The sequence below is a fragment of the Urocitellus parryii genome, chromosome 6, assembly GCF_045843805.1.
Source record: "Urocitellus parryii isolate mUroPar1 chromosome 6, mUroPar1.hap1, whole genome shotgun sequence".
NCBI classification, from domain to species: domain Eukaryota; kingdom Metazoa; phylum Chordata; class Mammalia; order Rodentia; family Sciuridae; genus Urocitellus; species Urocitellus parryii.
In genome coordinates, this window is record NC_135536.1 from 16452341 (window position 1) to 16469669 (window position 17329).

Below are 17329 nucleotides of genomic sequence, written 5' to 3' on the forward strand. Positions count from 1 at the left end.
TGTTGGCACTCATAAGAAAACACTGTTCAGGAGCTGGCAGATACTCTAGCTCACTGACAATGAGAAAGGTTCTTTGAGGGCTGGGGTTGTGGCTCAGTGGTAGAGCGAAGGCCTTGCATGTGTGAAACCTGGGTTAGATCCTCAGCACCACATAAAAATAAATAAGTGAAATAAAGGTATTGTGTCCAACTACAACTAAAAAGTAAATATTAAAAAAAAAAACGGTCCTTTGAGGTGTCGGATATGACAGAAAAGCAAGAAAAAATAAATCAAAGATACTATAGACAGGGAAAAATATTTTGAAACCCACACCAAATTATAAACCATTTCCCACTGCTTGACAAGACATCTTATGTCTGGGGAAAACATGTTTCTCTTTAAAGCAATTTTAGGAATTGTGGCTGACAGATCCTCAGGTAACCCCAGTCACTCCCAACTTCTCAGGTGTACACCCTTGTATAACTCCCATACACCTGCTTTAGTTGCTAAATTATGGTAATTCATTATGCAGAATAGAAAGCTAATACAGAAATCTTTTAATATATAAAGAGAAAAAAGAACAAATATTGGGTTACTGGCATTGAGGAACATTTATTAATGAAGGTCAAACATTCGAAGGGCAGTCTTCAATGCTCATTTCCATGATTTTAAGCACTGATAACTCCTTGTCATGATTACGGTTACCTCTGACACCAGAGAACTGCACAGGCTGGGAGCATGATGTGCTAAGACAACATAATTCATCTGAAGCATCAACCTTTTCAGTGTCACTATCAACCTTTTCAGTGTCACTATCACCTTCAATGACACACACAGAAGTTTCCTGGTTTATTAAATCGTCTGAAATACTTGGATTGTTTTCATCACAACTTGAAAGTTTAAGATTTGTTTCATCATTCACCTGCTGAATTATAACCCCTTCTGAATACTTTGATTCATAGATGGGTAAGAAAAATTCACTCGATAGAGAGAACATCTCTTTTTCATCCTTTGGTGCAGACGATAACATATCTAAAGCCTTTCGGTATTGTTGGTTTTCCTGTTGAATTACTGAAACATTTTCATTTTGTTCTGAATTCACAGTCCTAAGGAAATTCAACATATTGACATTTTTTAGCTGTACTGAATTGTCCTCAGATGTGCAGCCCAAATCTATCTTCAGGCTATGCAGCAGATGTCGCATTTTTCCCTAGTATTAAGAAAATAATAACATAATTATGAGAGTAATCACACCAGTTAAACTAATCAAATTGAATAACTTTTGTCTGTGAGGCTGCTCATCTCAGCAGGGTTAATGCATTCCTTTCCACTGCCCCTGCTTCACCCACCGATACCCCCACAAAAAGTGCAAGGGAAAAAATGCTTGGTTTTAATGCATTCTTTGACGGTATAAAAATTTCTGCATTAGAATTAATCTAATGAAGTTCTAAGGAAAGACAAACCTCGTCCAGATGCTGTTTATTTTGTTCTATATGTCGCTCAAACAGTCGTTCTAAAAACCTAAAAATGATAAATAAAAATGTTAATGTCTCAAAATGAGAAAAATGTAAAATAGCCACATAATACCCAAACTACTGAAAGATGGAAAATATTTTTTGGATTGATCTTTTCTCTTGAAGCTAAAGACTAATCCCTCTCTGATAACACTGTCAAGTTCTCCAGCTTGGAAGCCAGGAAGCCACTCACTCCCAAAAGCTCTCTCCACCACACATGCAGATTAGAAGTTTTTCCTTCCCTTTCTTTCACATACACACAAAACCCTAAAGAAAATCCCCTCACAGAGCTATTTTACTATGCTTCCTAAATTATACATGAAAAATTCTACTGGTGGTCAGTCCACATAAAAACTTAAAAGTTACCACCTACAAGTTCCACAAAGAGCTAGATATTTGTGCTAGACACATAATAATCATGTTTCCTTTAATCTGACCAATGATAGGAAAAGAACAGCATTGTCAAAATGGTTTTTAAAGATGAGAAAACAATATCACTAAGATGATAGTTTAGGACTCAAGCCATTAAGATGATTTAACTAAGATGTGACAGGCTCCACAGAATTTATTCTTTTGACTACATCATGCTTGTTTATGATAAATTAATGGTTGTTAATGGATCCTCAAAAAACAACTGATTTATGTTATCATGGAAGTTATGAGCCAACCTTAGAGCTGGTGGTTCTAAATTATCTAAAAATGTTTTAAGGGCTGGGGATGTGGCTCAAGCAGTAGCGCGGTCGCCTGGCATGCTAGCGGCCCGGGTTCCGTCCTCAGCACCACATACAAACAAAGATGTTGTGTCCGCTGAAAACTAAAAAAATAAATATTAAAATTCTCTCTCTCTCTCTCTCTCTCTCTCTCTCTTTAAAAAAAAATAAAAATAAAAATAAATGTTTTAAAAGTCCAAGAAACCTATATTTTACTTTTTCTAGTTACTGTTAACATTTTGGAATATTAATGCTTAGGCATTTTTCTATGCTTGCATATTTCTTTACCAAAACTGGAATAAAACAATAAATACTGTTTAGATACCTACTTTTTTCTGCTCAACTATATATATTTTGAAGATCTTTCTGCACCAATAAATCTACTTTTGCAATTCTGTGCATGTGTATGGTGCTGGGGATGGAACCCTGGGCCTTGCATACACTAGACAAGTGTCCACCACTAAGCCACACTTCCAGGCCTACCACTTTGTTTTTAATTGCTGAACAGAATTCACTCTAATAAATATTCTACAACTCATTCAACCAAACCTTTACTATTCAACATTTAGGTAGATTCCATTTTTGGGGCAATTATTTTAAAATGCTATAATAGTCTTGTCATCTTTAAGAAAAATGTAATTTTTTTTTTTTTTTTTTGTGTGTGTGTGTGATGCTGAGAATTGATCCCAGGGCCTTGTGCATGTGAGGCAAGTATTCTACCAACTGAGCTATATCCCTAGCTAGAAAATGTAAAATTTTAAGCATAAATACACATGCTTTTATATGCAAACTTTTGTTTGACATCTTACCCATTCTTAAAATGTACATTTCAGTAGTGTTAAATATATTCACATTGTTTGAATACAGAGCTCTACAACATTTTCATCTTGCAAATCAAACTCTATATCCATTATGCAATATTTTTTTAACCAACTTCTTAAAATGAGAAGTAATTACTGCCAGAAAACTTGGGTCTTTTTGATTTAGCTTTTTATTCCAATAATTAAAATGTTGGCTTTGATTTAAAAATATTTGACAGAAGTCATTCACTAGAAATGTCTGCACTTGGCAAATTGCAATTATAACTGAGAAAGCATGGAGAATGTGTATTAGGGTCCTCCCCTATGCTACACAATCAAGAAGACCCTAGTGCCAATAAATTTTAGATATATATATACGTTCAAGCTAGATTCAGGACACTCAATTTCCTTAAGATATGCAATACCTCATCTGGTTTTGCAAACTTTCCATTTCACTTACAGTATGCAAATCTAGCTTTTAATTTGTTCTCATTTTATCAGATCTAAAAAGTAGTAACGGTTGTAATAAGAATGCTTGCTTTGGATTCTCATGACAATTTCAGATTAGTAAAATGGGATTATACAGTTTTGTAAATAAGAAGCAAAAATTTTACTAGTTTGCTATAACCAAGAGATATAATAATACTTAAATGAATAAAATCTTTATTCTTTTTCTATAATTCACCCAAACTGTAGATTTGCCCCAGAGTATGAATTAAACATTCTCTATAACTTGCTATCAATTATAATATCTTGAGAAGCAATATATTTTTTCATTTCTTAATGTATGAAAATAACTAAGAAATTATCACCGTATGAAAAACATTTAATATGCAACTCAGCTGACATAACACAATTTAAAAAATCTAACCTGTTTGAAAATAAACCAAGTTTCAAAATTTCATCTGTTACATCTTCAATGAAACTCAGATATGACAGTTCTTCATCACTGGGAAGGCAATACAGAACAGAAAAATCATTGCTTATTTTTTCTGAAAACTACAGGAAACATGGCTATCTAGTCAGAAACTGCTCTTTAATTCTAAATGTACTTCCATTAATTATCACTGGAGAGGATTATCACTTGAGAGGAATATCATAAAACATATTTTTACTTTCTCAAATTATGAAAGATAAGTGTTTACTAAAAGTGAGAAGATACAGAGGAAATATAATAATAGAGGAAAATATAACAGTAGGAAAAATAAACAGAATTAAAAAAAAAAAAAAAAGAGCAACCAAGGGCAAGAGGGCAACGAGATGTGATCTCCGCTGGGAGCAAGTGTATCTGAGCAGTATTTGCATTTCCTCTGGCTCCTGACCATGTCCAGCAGCAGAGATGCATCCCTCAAAGCCCTTGTGGGAGGGAAAAGGAAGCTGTCCAGAGAAGAAGGAGCTTTAACTATGAAGTCCTTTTCTGCTCAGAGGAAGCAACTTGTATTAAGGTTGGGAAATTTACTAAGAAGAAAAATTTGCTATGTTCTCAAAATGCTTGAGGAGGAGAAAAAAATCTAATAGGCAAATTTGTGAACATCAATGCAACAGCGATTTATAAATACTTAGACACATTTCTTTTTTTTTCTTTTTTATACCTTTATTTTATTTATTTATTTTTATGTGGTGCTGAGGAGAGAACCCAGGGCCTTGCATGTGTGAGGCAAGCATTCTACTCTGAGCCATAACCCCAGCCCCTTAGACATATTTCTTTATTATACTATCTTATGAGATTAACTATATTTTAGAAGCTATTATAAGGAAGTGACAATACTAATTAGCTGAAATTAGTGAATTAATAGGAACAAATAACAAGTATAAAAATACTCAATAAATAATTACTGAATAAGTATATATAAGGTGAATAATAAATAAGAAAATCAGATAATAGATTAAAATACTGTACCAAAAAGTAACTTTTTAAAGTTGTTTTTAGATATCCATGACAGTAGAGTATATTTTGATATATCATACATACATGGAATGCAACCATTCTAATTTGTATCCATTCTTGTAGATGTACATGATATGGACTGGTCATGTATTCATATATGAGCATAGGAGAGTTATGTCTGATTCATTCTACTGTCTTTCCTATTCCCATCCTCCCTCCCTACCCTTGATTCCCCTTTGTCTAATCCAATGAACTTCTTTACTTCTCCCTTGTTGTAGGTTAGCATCAACATATCAGAGAGAACTTTTGGCCTTTGGTTTTCAGGGACTGGCTTATTTCACTTAGCATGATATCTTCCAGTTCCACCTATTTACCAGCAAATGCCATAATTTCATTCTTATTTATGGCTGAGTAATATTATATACAATATTTTCTTTATCCATTCATTTGATGAAGGGAACCTAGGTTGGTTCTATAGCTTGGTTATTGTCAATTGAGTTGCATCACTGTAGTATGCTGATTTTAAGTCCTTTGCATATAAACCGAGGAGTGGGACAACTAGGTCAAATGGTGGTTCCACTCCAAGTTTTCTGAAAAATCTCCATACTGCTTTCCAGAGTAGTTGCACCAATTTGCAGTCCCACTAGCAATATATGAATGAACCTTTCCCCCCACATCCTCACCAATATTTATTGTTGCTTGTATTCTTCATAATTGTCATTCTGACTGGAGTGAGAAGAAATCTCAGTGTAGTTTTGATTCGCTTCTAATTGCTAGAAATGTTGATCATTTTTCATATATTTTTTGACCATTTGTAGTTCTTCTTCTGTGAAGTGCCTGTTCAGTTCCTTCACCCATTTACTAATTGGGTTATTTGGTTTTTTTGGTGTTAAGTTTTCTTGGTTCTTTGTATATTCTGAAGATTAATGCTCTGAGGTGCAGGTGGTAAAGATTTTCTTTCATTCTGTAGGTCTCTGTTCATGTTCTTGATTGTTTCCTTTGCTGTGAAGAAGCTTTTTAGTTTCATGCCTTCCCATTTATTGATTCTTGATTTTACTTCTTGGGCTTTGGTAGTCTTATTGAGGAAGAGTTAGACCTACTTTTCTTCTAGTAGGCACAGGGTCTCTGGTCTAATGCCTATGTCCTTGATCCACTTTGTGTTGAGTTTTGTGTGGGTGAGATAGGGGTTTAATTTCATTTTGCTTCATATGGATTCCCAGTTTTCCCAGCACCATTTGTTGAAGAGGCTATCTTTATTCCAATGTAGGTTTTTGGCACCTTTGTCTAGTATGAGATAACTATATTTATGTGGGTTTGTCTCTGTCTTCCATTCTGTACCACTGGTCTGCATATTTGTTTTGGTGCCAATACCATACTGTTTTTGTTACTATGGCTCTGTAGTATAATTTTTTCTTTTTTTCTCTTTTTAGTTGTAGGTGGACACAATACCTTTATTTTATTTATTTATCTTCTTATGTGGTGCTGAAGATTGAACCCAGTGCTTCACACATGCTAGGCAAGTCCTTTACCACTGAGCCACAACTCCAGACCTCTGTAGTATAATACACAATCTGGTATTGTGATATGTTCTGCTTCTTTTTTCTTGCTAAGGATTTCTTTGGCTATTCTGGGTCTCTTATTGTTCCAAATGAATTTCATGATTGCATTTTCTATTTCTATGAAGAATGCCATTGGGATTTTAATAGGAATTGCATTAAATCTGTATAACAGTTTTGGTAGTATAGCCATTTTGACAATGTTAATTCTGTCTATCCAAGAGCATGGGAAATCTTTCCATCCTCTAAGGTCTCATTCAATTTCTTTCTTTAGTGTTCTGTAGTTTTCATTAGAGGTCTTTCACTTCTTTTGTTAGATAGATTATTTTGGGTTTCTTAGCAACTAAGTGACATCAATGTTTATATTTTTTGAGGAATATTTTTCAGCTGACTTATCATTGGTGTATAGGAAAACAATTGATCCCAATTGTATGGGTGTTAATTTTATATACTGCTACTGTTCTGAATTCATTCATGAGTTTAAGAAGCTCTCTGGGAGAACATTTTTTTTTTTTTTTTTTTGATGAGGTCTATGTTGTCTGGGCTGGCCTCAAAGTCCTAGGCTCAAGAGATTCTCCTGCCTCAGCCTCCTTAATTTGGGATTACAAGCACATTCCACAGTACCAGGTTCATTTTTAAACTGAATCACAGGGTTTTGCTTGCTTAAAAACAGCCAAGTTTTAGAATAAATAGATTATTTTCCTTTAAAAATGTAACTTAACAACATTAAAAACTACAATTATAATATCTGCAAAGAACTGATGTAGTTAGACATCTCTATGAATAGTATCCTGAACCTCTAAAAATATGCATTTCTTGAAAACTCTTTTTTATTATTTTAATTTACAAAATAAACAATAATTACAAGTACCACTTATTTAAAAAATATGGTAGCTATTATTAACTTAAGGAAAAATTTCTTTTTTTAAAAAATATTTTATTAGTTGGACACAAAACCTTCATTTTATTTCTTTATTTTTATGTGGTGTTGAGGATCGAACACAGGGCCCGCATGTGCAAGGCGAGTGCTCCACCACTGAGCCACAACCCCGGCCCCAAGGAAAACTTGCTATTGGAGATAATGAAATGAAAGTTATTCCAGAAATTCTAGTGATTTTCTTAAATTTAGCTGGTATTATAAGAATGGTGATCTAAAACAGGTGGTAAGAGAGATTAATGTTCAATCCTGATTTATTTTATAATGGCTTCTGTGATTCTTAATTTCTTTTTTGGAACCAGAGACAGAACCCAAGAGCATTCTTCTATTGAGTTACATTCCCAAAACCCTTTGAAAATTTTTGAGATAGGATCTTGCTAAATTACCCATGTGGCCTCAAAACTTTTAATCCTCCTGCCTCAGCTTCCAAAGTAGCTTAGATTACAGGCATGTACCACAGGATGGGGAGGGGCGGGCAGTTTGTGATTCTTAATTCATGATTCCAACTAAGCAAAATGAAGAGTTTAAAAATATCTTACTTGGAGTAGGTTTTATTTTCTGAAGGAAGTTTCATGGTATACTGACACACTGTCCTAGAAAGAAAAAGTTAAAATATTTTAGCAAAACATTTTGATGGGCATACAATAAGTATTCCTATGTTTTGGAATTTTTAAAGCATTTTCATATCCATGATTCAATTTAATCTTTCCTAAAAAAAAAAAAAAAAAAAAAAAAAAAAAAAACCTAGTTGTTTAGGGATTATTTTCCCCATGAACTAACAAATTCACCAAGGACCAAAAAGGCTAAGTAACTTGCCAAAGTTAATGTTAGCTAGTAGTATACACAGATTTTTAAACTGATGATCTCGTTACAAATTCAAAATCCTTTTAAAAACTATACTATGGCAATTCCCTTATACAATGACAATTTGATTAAGGTTAATGATAAGTAATGCTGAAAACATTTTCCTATGAAAATTTTTATTAAGCTAGTCATAATAAATTATCATTATTCAGTTATATTACCATTAATTAATTTCAAGGTCCTAAAATTCAGGCATACTCAATTATAATACTTTACTTCTTTTATATATAAACTATATTACTTCTTTTATATGAAAACTATTAGAAAAGATACATATTTCTTTACTTCAATCATTCTTTATATTCAATTCAGACTAGCTCAAGAGCACCTTATAAATATTAAGTTATGTGTGCTGAAGCACTAGGAATTTCAAGGACAGAGAACAACCTCCCCCCCCACCTTAGCAGGTGAGATTTTCCTAGCAAACACCTGAGGTTTGAGAAGCGGGGCCCTGAGGGGATGGCGTGTACTTTCTTTCTGCTCTGGTACTTAAAACTCATTTTTTTAAGAAAAATATTTATTTAGTTGTAGCTGGACATAATACCTCTACTATTCTATCTATTTTTATGTGGTACTGAGGATCAAACCCAGGGCCTCGCATGTGCTAGGCAAGTGCTCCAGTGTGGAGCCACAACCCCAACCCCATATCACTCATTCTTGTCTTTTAAAATCTCTACTCTTTCCTTTATTCTACCCACTTCATTTTATATCCAATCTTGGACACCGGAAATGCAGTTGATAACTGAAACTGGTTACCAAAGGTTCCCTACACCTGCTTCCTATAATTTCTGTTTAGGTTTAGTTTTCCGTAATTACTAAACATGATCAGCATTTCCTTAAGAGTGCCTCCACATAGCAGGGACAGATGAAGCAGTAGCATATAGGGCTATTCAAAATCATCAATTATGACTCCTCAAATGGTCAGGTTCTTCAGTCTTACTGATGCCATGTAAATTGGTTAACACCAGTTGTCAGGAAACTGTCTTGGGGAAAATCCTTTTTTATATGAATACAGATAACAAATAATATACTAGTGTTCTTTATTCCTTTATTAATGCACAAACAAAATCAATTCATTAAAACCTTTATTTAGCACCTAACTTTGTAAAACTTCTTCAGTGAAACTACTTCTGCTACTAAATCTTATAAGAGATTAAAGCATATAACTATAGTACTTATGTTGTAAATACTATATGTCTGTTATATAGAAAAATAATTAGATGAAGACAGCTAAAATAATTTTCCTGTAAATGGTTACCTTTGTGAAGAAGGCTGCAGAATACCATCTTTAACAGTGTGCCACCTTAAGTCATTCCCTTGTAAAAGTAAAGGGGTCGTTTCTTCTTTGGTGCTATATGTCGTGTAATTAGATGCCTGGGAAGGTAATAAAAAGAATAAATAATTTGCTTCAAATGTGCATTATGAAAGCAGAAATACAGCAAATTTCAAGGAAAATGAACTGAAATATCCAGTAAAAGTAAAAGCACTATAACTTTTGTAGTCCAAGTCTGCATTTTTTAAAACAATACTTCAGTGTATTTTATTCATCCATCTGTCTATGCAGTCAGACAACCAACCATCTATATGCTAATAACAAATGTTTTCCTGGATTCGGCAGGACCAATCTGGCCATTCAGAGGGGACTGTAAATAGGCAAACCTTTTACTTTTTGGCTATATTATATACAACAAGTGCCACCAAGAGACTATTCGTCATATTCCAAATAGTTATATATTGAGAGATTAAAGCATCTGCAATTCAAATGTGGCAACGCAAAAAAGATCTTATATTTATTACCTGCTTTGTGTTGACTTTTGAATCTGTCAAGTTCTTAGTCTCAATTATATCAAAATCAGAATTAAAGCTGTAATATTTAAAAAGAAATGATTATTATTCTTTTAAAGTATAAGCACTATAAAAGGCTTTTCTGTCTTTAAAAAAATAAACATAATAGAATGAGATCATTTACCTACTCTTATGAAATGTGTAATTTCTAATTATATAATCAGAAAATAGATATGGGGCTTGGAGTACATATGCACCCCAAACTCCACCACTTTTTTGAATAGTAGCTAGATTTCAGCCAAATATATAGTAGAACAATCACAAGGGGACTATTATCTATATCACATTCATAAACATAATCATAAAAGGACACAATACACTTGTTTTCCTCAGTTTTCCCCCGTTTGGCAAGTTCTATCAGAAATTCAATTTCTTAATTTTTATTTAATATATGTAGATCATCTGATATTACTGCACCTCCTATCTATATGATAAATAGATAACTGAATAAATATCTATATGAAAGAGTACTAGTCAGCTTTTTATTTTCTAAAATAACTAAATACTAGCATCAAAGTGTTTATGTAATAATTATAAAATTTGTTTCTTTAATCATTCGGCAAATTTTTAATGAATATTTATCAGGCATTACTGTATGTAAAACCATTACTGTATGAGGCAAATCATACTTAATTTCCAGACATTATACCAATTGCCTAAATTATCCTGGGCTGTTGTTGCTGCATAAGACTGAGTATCTGCACAGGGATAGCTGCATGAAGGGTTGCTTTTACATCCTCTCCTAGCCATTGTTTTGCCACTTTTAACAGGAATCAATATGCATATTTACACAAATGCTGTCTGACGACATATTTTAAGGATTTTCTGAAAGTATAATTAAAAGCATACAAAAGTTCTAGAACTGTTTGAATAATAAATTAAATTTTGTAACATTCATATTTATAAGAACTCGACAAGATTAACAGCTTTCTTTCTTTCTTTCTTTCTTTTTTTTAAAACAATTCCTCTGATAGATCTAATGAGGTATAGAAGAGTCAGGGCTGGGGTTGTAGCTCAGTGGTAGAGCACCTGCCTGGCACATGTGAGGCCCTGGGTTTGATCCTCAGCACCACATAAAAATAAATAAATGCGGACTGGGGATATAGCTCAATTGGTAGAGTGCTTGCCTCTCATGCTCAAAATTTGGGTTCAATCCCCAGCACCACCAAAAATAAATAAATAAACAAACAAACAAAAATAATAAATAAATAAATAAAAGTGTTCTGTCCATCTACAATTAAAAAATATTTAAAAAAAAAACAAAAGAAAAAAAAAGAAAAAACAGGGAAGAGTCACATTAATTTCATTACAATCAAATGGTCTCACCAGACCTTGAGTCCGGCACATAAGGTATACAATGGATAGAAAAGAATATGGCTTAATTAATTTATTTTCAGATGTGCCATACCTGCTTAATTCAGTCTGGGTTTCGGCTTCCATTCGCTGTTCTGTAAAATTCTTTTTTCTTTTGGCAGGTGTATAATATCGATACTGTGACAGGAAAGATTTTGCTTCTGTTTTTAAAGTGCGTGGAGTGAATGGCAATTGTTTGTTATTAGAAAAGAGTTCAGAATGTTTATCCAAAAGATCCCTACTGGGTGCCTTTGAAATAACTAACTGAAAGCGACGGGAATTTGGGAATGTGCTCCTGGGCCTTCTGCCATACATGTTTCCAGAGCATGGCTTCCTGGGGCTAGAAGCTACATAATCTATGCAGGATGGGGAGGACCTGGAGTTCTCAACACCGTTCATGAGGCTTTTATCAGACTTAGGTAGACTTAGGTGTAGTCTCTCTGAAGAAGGTACGAGTGACTGCTCAAAGGATGGAGATCCATTCATTTCTTCTATTAACACATTCTGGTCTTGTGGTTCCCCTGAGGGCTAAGAACATTTGATTTGAGTCGTCAATTGCATTAGAAATTCACATAGTTGGGGATTCCTGGTTAATTTACATGTATAACTCATTTATTCTGCACATCAACTTTTGAACAGTGGTAAATTTATACCCCCCCCCGCCTCTTTTTTTTTTTTTTGGATTAAACCCAGAGCCTTGCACACATGAGGCAAGAACTCTACCCCTGAGCTAAATCCCTATCCCCTCTTTATTTATAAATGAAGAAACTGAGGTTCAGGGTCTCACAGATTCAAACCAAGGCCAAACCTAAGCTCTTTACCATGTATCATCTGTTTCTAAAATTTATTTGAAAATTATGTCATTTTAGATTTTTTTTTTTACAGCACAAGGAATCTTAACCTGATTTAAATTTCTTTTCTGGTAATGAACAGGTCAGCTAACATTTCTAAGTAAAGAAACCGCAGATAACTGGATATTATGACTTCTTTCTAAAATAGGTCATGTCACCTTTTTCCTTTCCAAAACAAGTAAGTATTGTGGCATTCAAGTTTGAATCACCAGGGCATTAAAAAGTTTTAAAAAGTGTTCCCAAACTAGGATCACATTACAGCATACATACTCAAAAAGAGTTTGGCTCTTGGAAAGAAAATTCTAAGTACAATCTAAAAAAAAATGCTTACAGGGCTATTAATTAAATATCATAAGAATTATTTATATAGAATAAGGTAAGGTCAGAGCAAACAGAAATGAATAAGGCATTAATTACTGTAAGAAATTCTTATCAGTAGTGGATTTTTACTAAAAATGAACTACCAAAGAGAGTCTTTTCAAGATAGAAATACTGGATTGGGGACATGGTTCAGTGATAGAGTATTTGCCTACCAAATGCAAGGCCTTGGGCTTATTTTCCACACTGAAAAGAAAAATAAATAGAAATATACTTTTTCTGTTTGATATGGGCTGGAAAAAATTGCTTCAGAAGTGACTGAAAGCATAAAACTTTTCTGAATTTTCATATCTCACAATCTCTACCTTGTTTCCTACTTTTTCTTTCCTTGGAAACAAGAACATAGCATGAAATCAACTGTATTAATCTGCTTTTTTGAGGGTATAACTGTTTCTTTTAGCTACAATGATCAGAAGCTTACATAGATATTTGCACAGCAATATGTAATATACTAGTAAATTCACCACATATTGAATAGCAGATCATGGTAAAGTTCTGAAAACAGAGAAGAATTCACCAATTATATGTTAATAGACCCAAAAGTCTGGTGGTACTCTGATCACTCACTGTTATGTCACCCTTATAGTCTGATGTAACCTGCTGTAAACTGTTCCTGTGACTCAGAATTTATGTAAAGTAATAATCATTACAGAGTTTATGTACTCATCACGTTTGCATATCAAGAACACCTACCCGCTTTTATAATTATAGAACAACAGATACCAAATCTTTTTCAGAGATAAGTGTCAGAAGAAATAATATAGAAAGGTTTTCCAACTGTCAGATTTTTAAATAGTTAAATAAATTCAAGTGCAGAATAGGATGGATACAATTATCTGAAAATCTAACGCTGCTTTGCAAAAAAGTTTAAATTATGTTTTATAAAAGAAATGAATTCCTCTTGCTTCCCACTGTTACATACTTCATGTAGAAAAAAATATATAACTTTTTTCTCAAATTATACTGAAAGCATTTTTATACTGCTTTAAAAATGTCTCATATATTTATCAGAAATAGAGAACATACCCACATGACGTTCAATTAGTCTTACTAGCACAAAGTACGTGCCACACTAGTGTGAGTAGAACTGGATCCCTGGCTAAGTAGTGCATGAGTCTGTGTGGAAGTCTGGAAGGGCTTAGAATGGTCCTGAAAGTGACTGCATGTGGGTCAGTGTGAGAAGAAAAGTAGCCTAGGAGTATGGCAATTAGAAGAAAAGATCTCATGTGTGTACACAGCCCTGACATCCAGAGGCCAAAGCTAGTGTTTCCTTCCTTCCTCTCACTTCCTCTCTCCCTCTTTCCTCCTCTTTCATTTTTCTTTTTGTGGTAGTGGGGATAGAATACAGGGGCACTCTACCACTGAGCTACATGCTAGCCCTTTTTAAAATTTTGAGACAGGGTCTCACTATACTGCTGTGGTTAGCCTCAAACTTGCCATGCTACTGCCTCAGCCTCCTGAGTCGCAGGGATTAGAGAGGCATGAGCCACAAAGCCCAGTGAGTATTTTCTTTTTAATTATAACAGTTTTTTCAGTGAATATAGGTTGTGTCTGTTAATAAAAAATCCATCAAATTGTCAAAATATATGGCTCAAACTAATAATTTAAAATGATTCGAATGTGTCTAGAATATTTATCTTCAAGGCTTATAAAAAATGTAAGCAAATTACTGTGAGTTCTAAATGGAGTCAATAAAACATATAAAGAACAAATGAACTTTTATGGAGGCAAACAAGGTGTAGGTTTATAGGAGCTAAAGAAAAAAACAAATAGAAAACATTTACAGATAATAAAAATGTAATATATAAGTAACATATTTTCTTTATATTTTATAAACACAATAGATACATAAAAATACATAGACATATTGAAATGTATAATTTTTGTTTTCAATAAACCCCATTCTTATCTTGAAATATAATTACTAATTTATATTCAAAATGTTGGAGCACAGAAATATCTTAATTTTCAGTTAAAAAATACATTCACTAAAAATGAAAAGCTACTTGGTGAGTCAAACATTGATGAACAGACTCCCAGATGGCAAATCTATATTACAGAACATAGAGCAGATTTATTCTCAAGGAAGTGCTCTATTTCTGGTCCTTTATCTAGAAAATAATCTTGGTGGGGGGTTATCATCATATTCACTGCTCCCCTGATGACTCCCAAATCTATTTTCAGCCCCCATCTCTTTCCTAACACAGATGCATCTATTCAGCTATCTACTGAATATATTAGGATGCTCCAAAGGCACCTCAAGTCAGACATGTCCCAAGAAGTGAACTGGTACCTTATGGTATCCCCACCCCTGAAGAAGCCTGCACGCACTTCATCCTGTTGTCACCACAGCAATAATGACATACTGCCATTCCCCTAGGTGCCCAAGTCAGCAACCTGGGAATCTCTTTAACTCTTGCCTCCTGCCCTTCAAGGCACTGAATCAGTCACCAAGGTCAGGGGATTCTCCTTTCTGATATCTCTTAAATGTATTCCTTGTGCTGTCTACACTGCTTTAAGATTAGGTCTTAACTTTCCTTCTCAGTTTACTAAAACTGTCTCATAATTAGCCCACCCTTCACTGCAGTCAGTGTTATCTTTATGAAGTGTACAATGTGTATGATGAGGATGTAGCCTCACAACTGCTCTATAGCTTCCCCATATTTCTCAAGGGGCAAAAATCCAGACTCATTAGTATGTCACACATACTCTTAATCTTTCTCTCTGCTTACTGATAAATCACATCTGCATCTGCAATGAAAAGAGCTGGAAAATAAATATAGTACTTGGTACATGGTAAGCTTGTACCAAGTACTACATATATATACATATCTTTTTTTTTTTTTGGCCAGACAGGCAATATTTTACCACATCATGGGTGCTAGCAGTAGAAAATAATGCCCAGGGACCCAGCCCATGTGTGCATGTCTGGGATACTCTCAGTGGCTGTGCCCCAGTGAGGTGACTAACAAGGAAACTGACCTATCTTGAATCCTGGCAGTAAGTGGAAAGGAACCACTGACATTTGAGAACTTGAAGTCATATGCTATCTCCACACAAGACCACAACCTAAATTTGCCTTACCTAATGGTCCACAAAAAAATCATAAGCCAAGACAAATAACCCAGTTTCCTCCCTATATATAAATTATACAAGGATAAAATATAGTGGGGGAGAGAAAGCTATGAATTTAAAAAAACTTGTCACAATTAATTGAAATTTTACACTACTTCTAACAAAAATGTTTATGAGCCCATGGGGGAAATCGCAATACTTAATATTTGATGATATTAAACGATTTTTATTAATTTTAAAATATAAGCATGGTATTATAGTTTTGGTTTTAAAAAGTCTACCTTTTATATATATACTGAAATGTTTATGGGTAGAATTATATAGTATCTGGAATTGACATCAAAATAACCTGAGAAGGAGGCAGTAAGCAGGAACACAGATAATGGAAGACTGGCCACGAGCTGGTTGTTGTAGCATGTGGGTGACGGAACATGTGGGTTCATTACCTATTCTATTTTTGTAGATGCTGAAATTTTTAAAATTAAAAATGTAAATTTTGAGTTCTACCAAATTCAAAGAATGAGTAATTTCAAATTTATATAAGCTAGTCTAGCATACAGAGAAAGACGGAAGATTGCTCAGTTTATTTTATAGGATAGCATAGACCAGACAGAGGAACAAAAAAAAAAAAAAAGAAAAATGAAAGGCCCATGTCAATAATAGATGCCAAAATCATAAACAAAATATTAGCAACTGAATCCAACAATATACAAAAAGGTCATGATCATGAACAAGTTCTGTTTATACTTGGGATGCAAAGTTAGTTTAACATGAGAAAGTGTTGTAATTCACTACATTAGCAGATTAAGAGAAAAATCATTTCAAGAGATGCAAAAAAACATTAGAAAAAATTAACATCCATTCATGAGAAAGTGGGGGTGGGGGGGGCTCTTAGTAAACTAGGAATAAGAGAGGACTTTTTAAATTAGAGTTTAAAGGGAATCACAAAAAAACCTTATAGCCAAGGTCAGCAAACTATAGCTGGCACCCTAACTCTGACCTACCATCTTTTTTTTTTTTTTTGCATTTCAACAATTACTTTATTCTCTTACACTCTGAAAACAAAACCTGCAGAAATTAAAATATTTGAGTACATTTATAAATTCATGAACTAGTAGTTTTTGACGGTTTATACAAAAAAGCCATCAACTAATAACATAAATTGCAATTATAGTTCTGATATAAGGTATAACAAGATTATGAATGCCCATGGTCTCTTTGGGAAACTTCTGCTCAAAGAATCACATACATCTCTAAATTTCACAATTGATCATTTAAAAAAAATCAAACACCCAAGGAGACTATACACCTGTTTTAAGCACACACACACACACACACACACACACCCCTCTAAGGATAATTTTTTTAAAAAACATTGTCTCCAAAATCTAATTATTGAGCAATACTTTTCTAGTAAAAAAAACCTTATTTAAAAAAGAAAGAGGAGGGGCTGGGGTTGTGGCTCAGTGGTATTGTGCTCACCTAGCATGCATGAGGCACCGAGTTCCATCCTCAGCACCACATAAATGTAAAAAATAAAAGATTTTGTGTCTACCTAAAACTAAAAAATAAATAAATA

The 17329-nt window shown here is 33.8% G+C and overlaps 1 protein-coding gene across 6 annotated transcripts in view; it reads right to left on the bottom strand.

The window, feature by feature from the left end:
• Positions 1-573: 573 nt before the first annotated feature.
• Spata7 (spermatogenesis associated 7) overlaps positions 574-17329 on the bottom strand; it is a 32986-nt gene continuing 16230 nt past the window's right edge. For 3 of the 6 annotated variants that reach the window (XM_026401494.2, XM_026401482.2, XM_026401502.2), the window contains 7 exons: positions 11502-11974; positions 10046-10112; positions 9507-9622; positions 7924-7977; positions 3875-3952; positions 1443-1500; positions 574-1189 (listed from right to left, as the gene is read on the bottom strand). In XM_026401494.2, coding sequence (XP_026257279.2) covers positions 605-1189; positions 1443-1500; positions 3875-3952; positions 7924-7977; positions 9507-9622; positions 10046-10112; positions 11502-11974 — 1431 coding nt within the window. In that variant the 3' untranslated portion in view covers positions 574-604. The remainder of the gene's footprint in view (positions 1190-1442; positions 1501-3874; positions 3953-7923; positions 7978-9506; positions 9623-10045; positions 10113-11501; positions 11975-17329) is intronic. The other 3 variants (XM_026401505.2, XM_026401486.2, XM_026401509.2) reach the window with 3 other exon arrangements.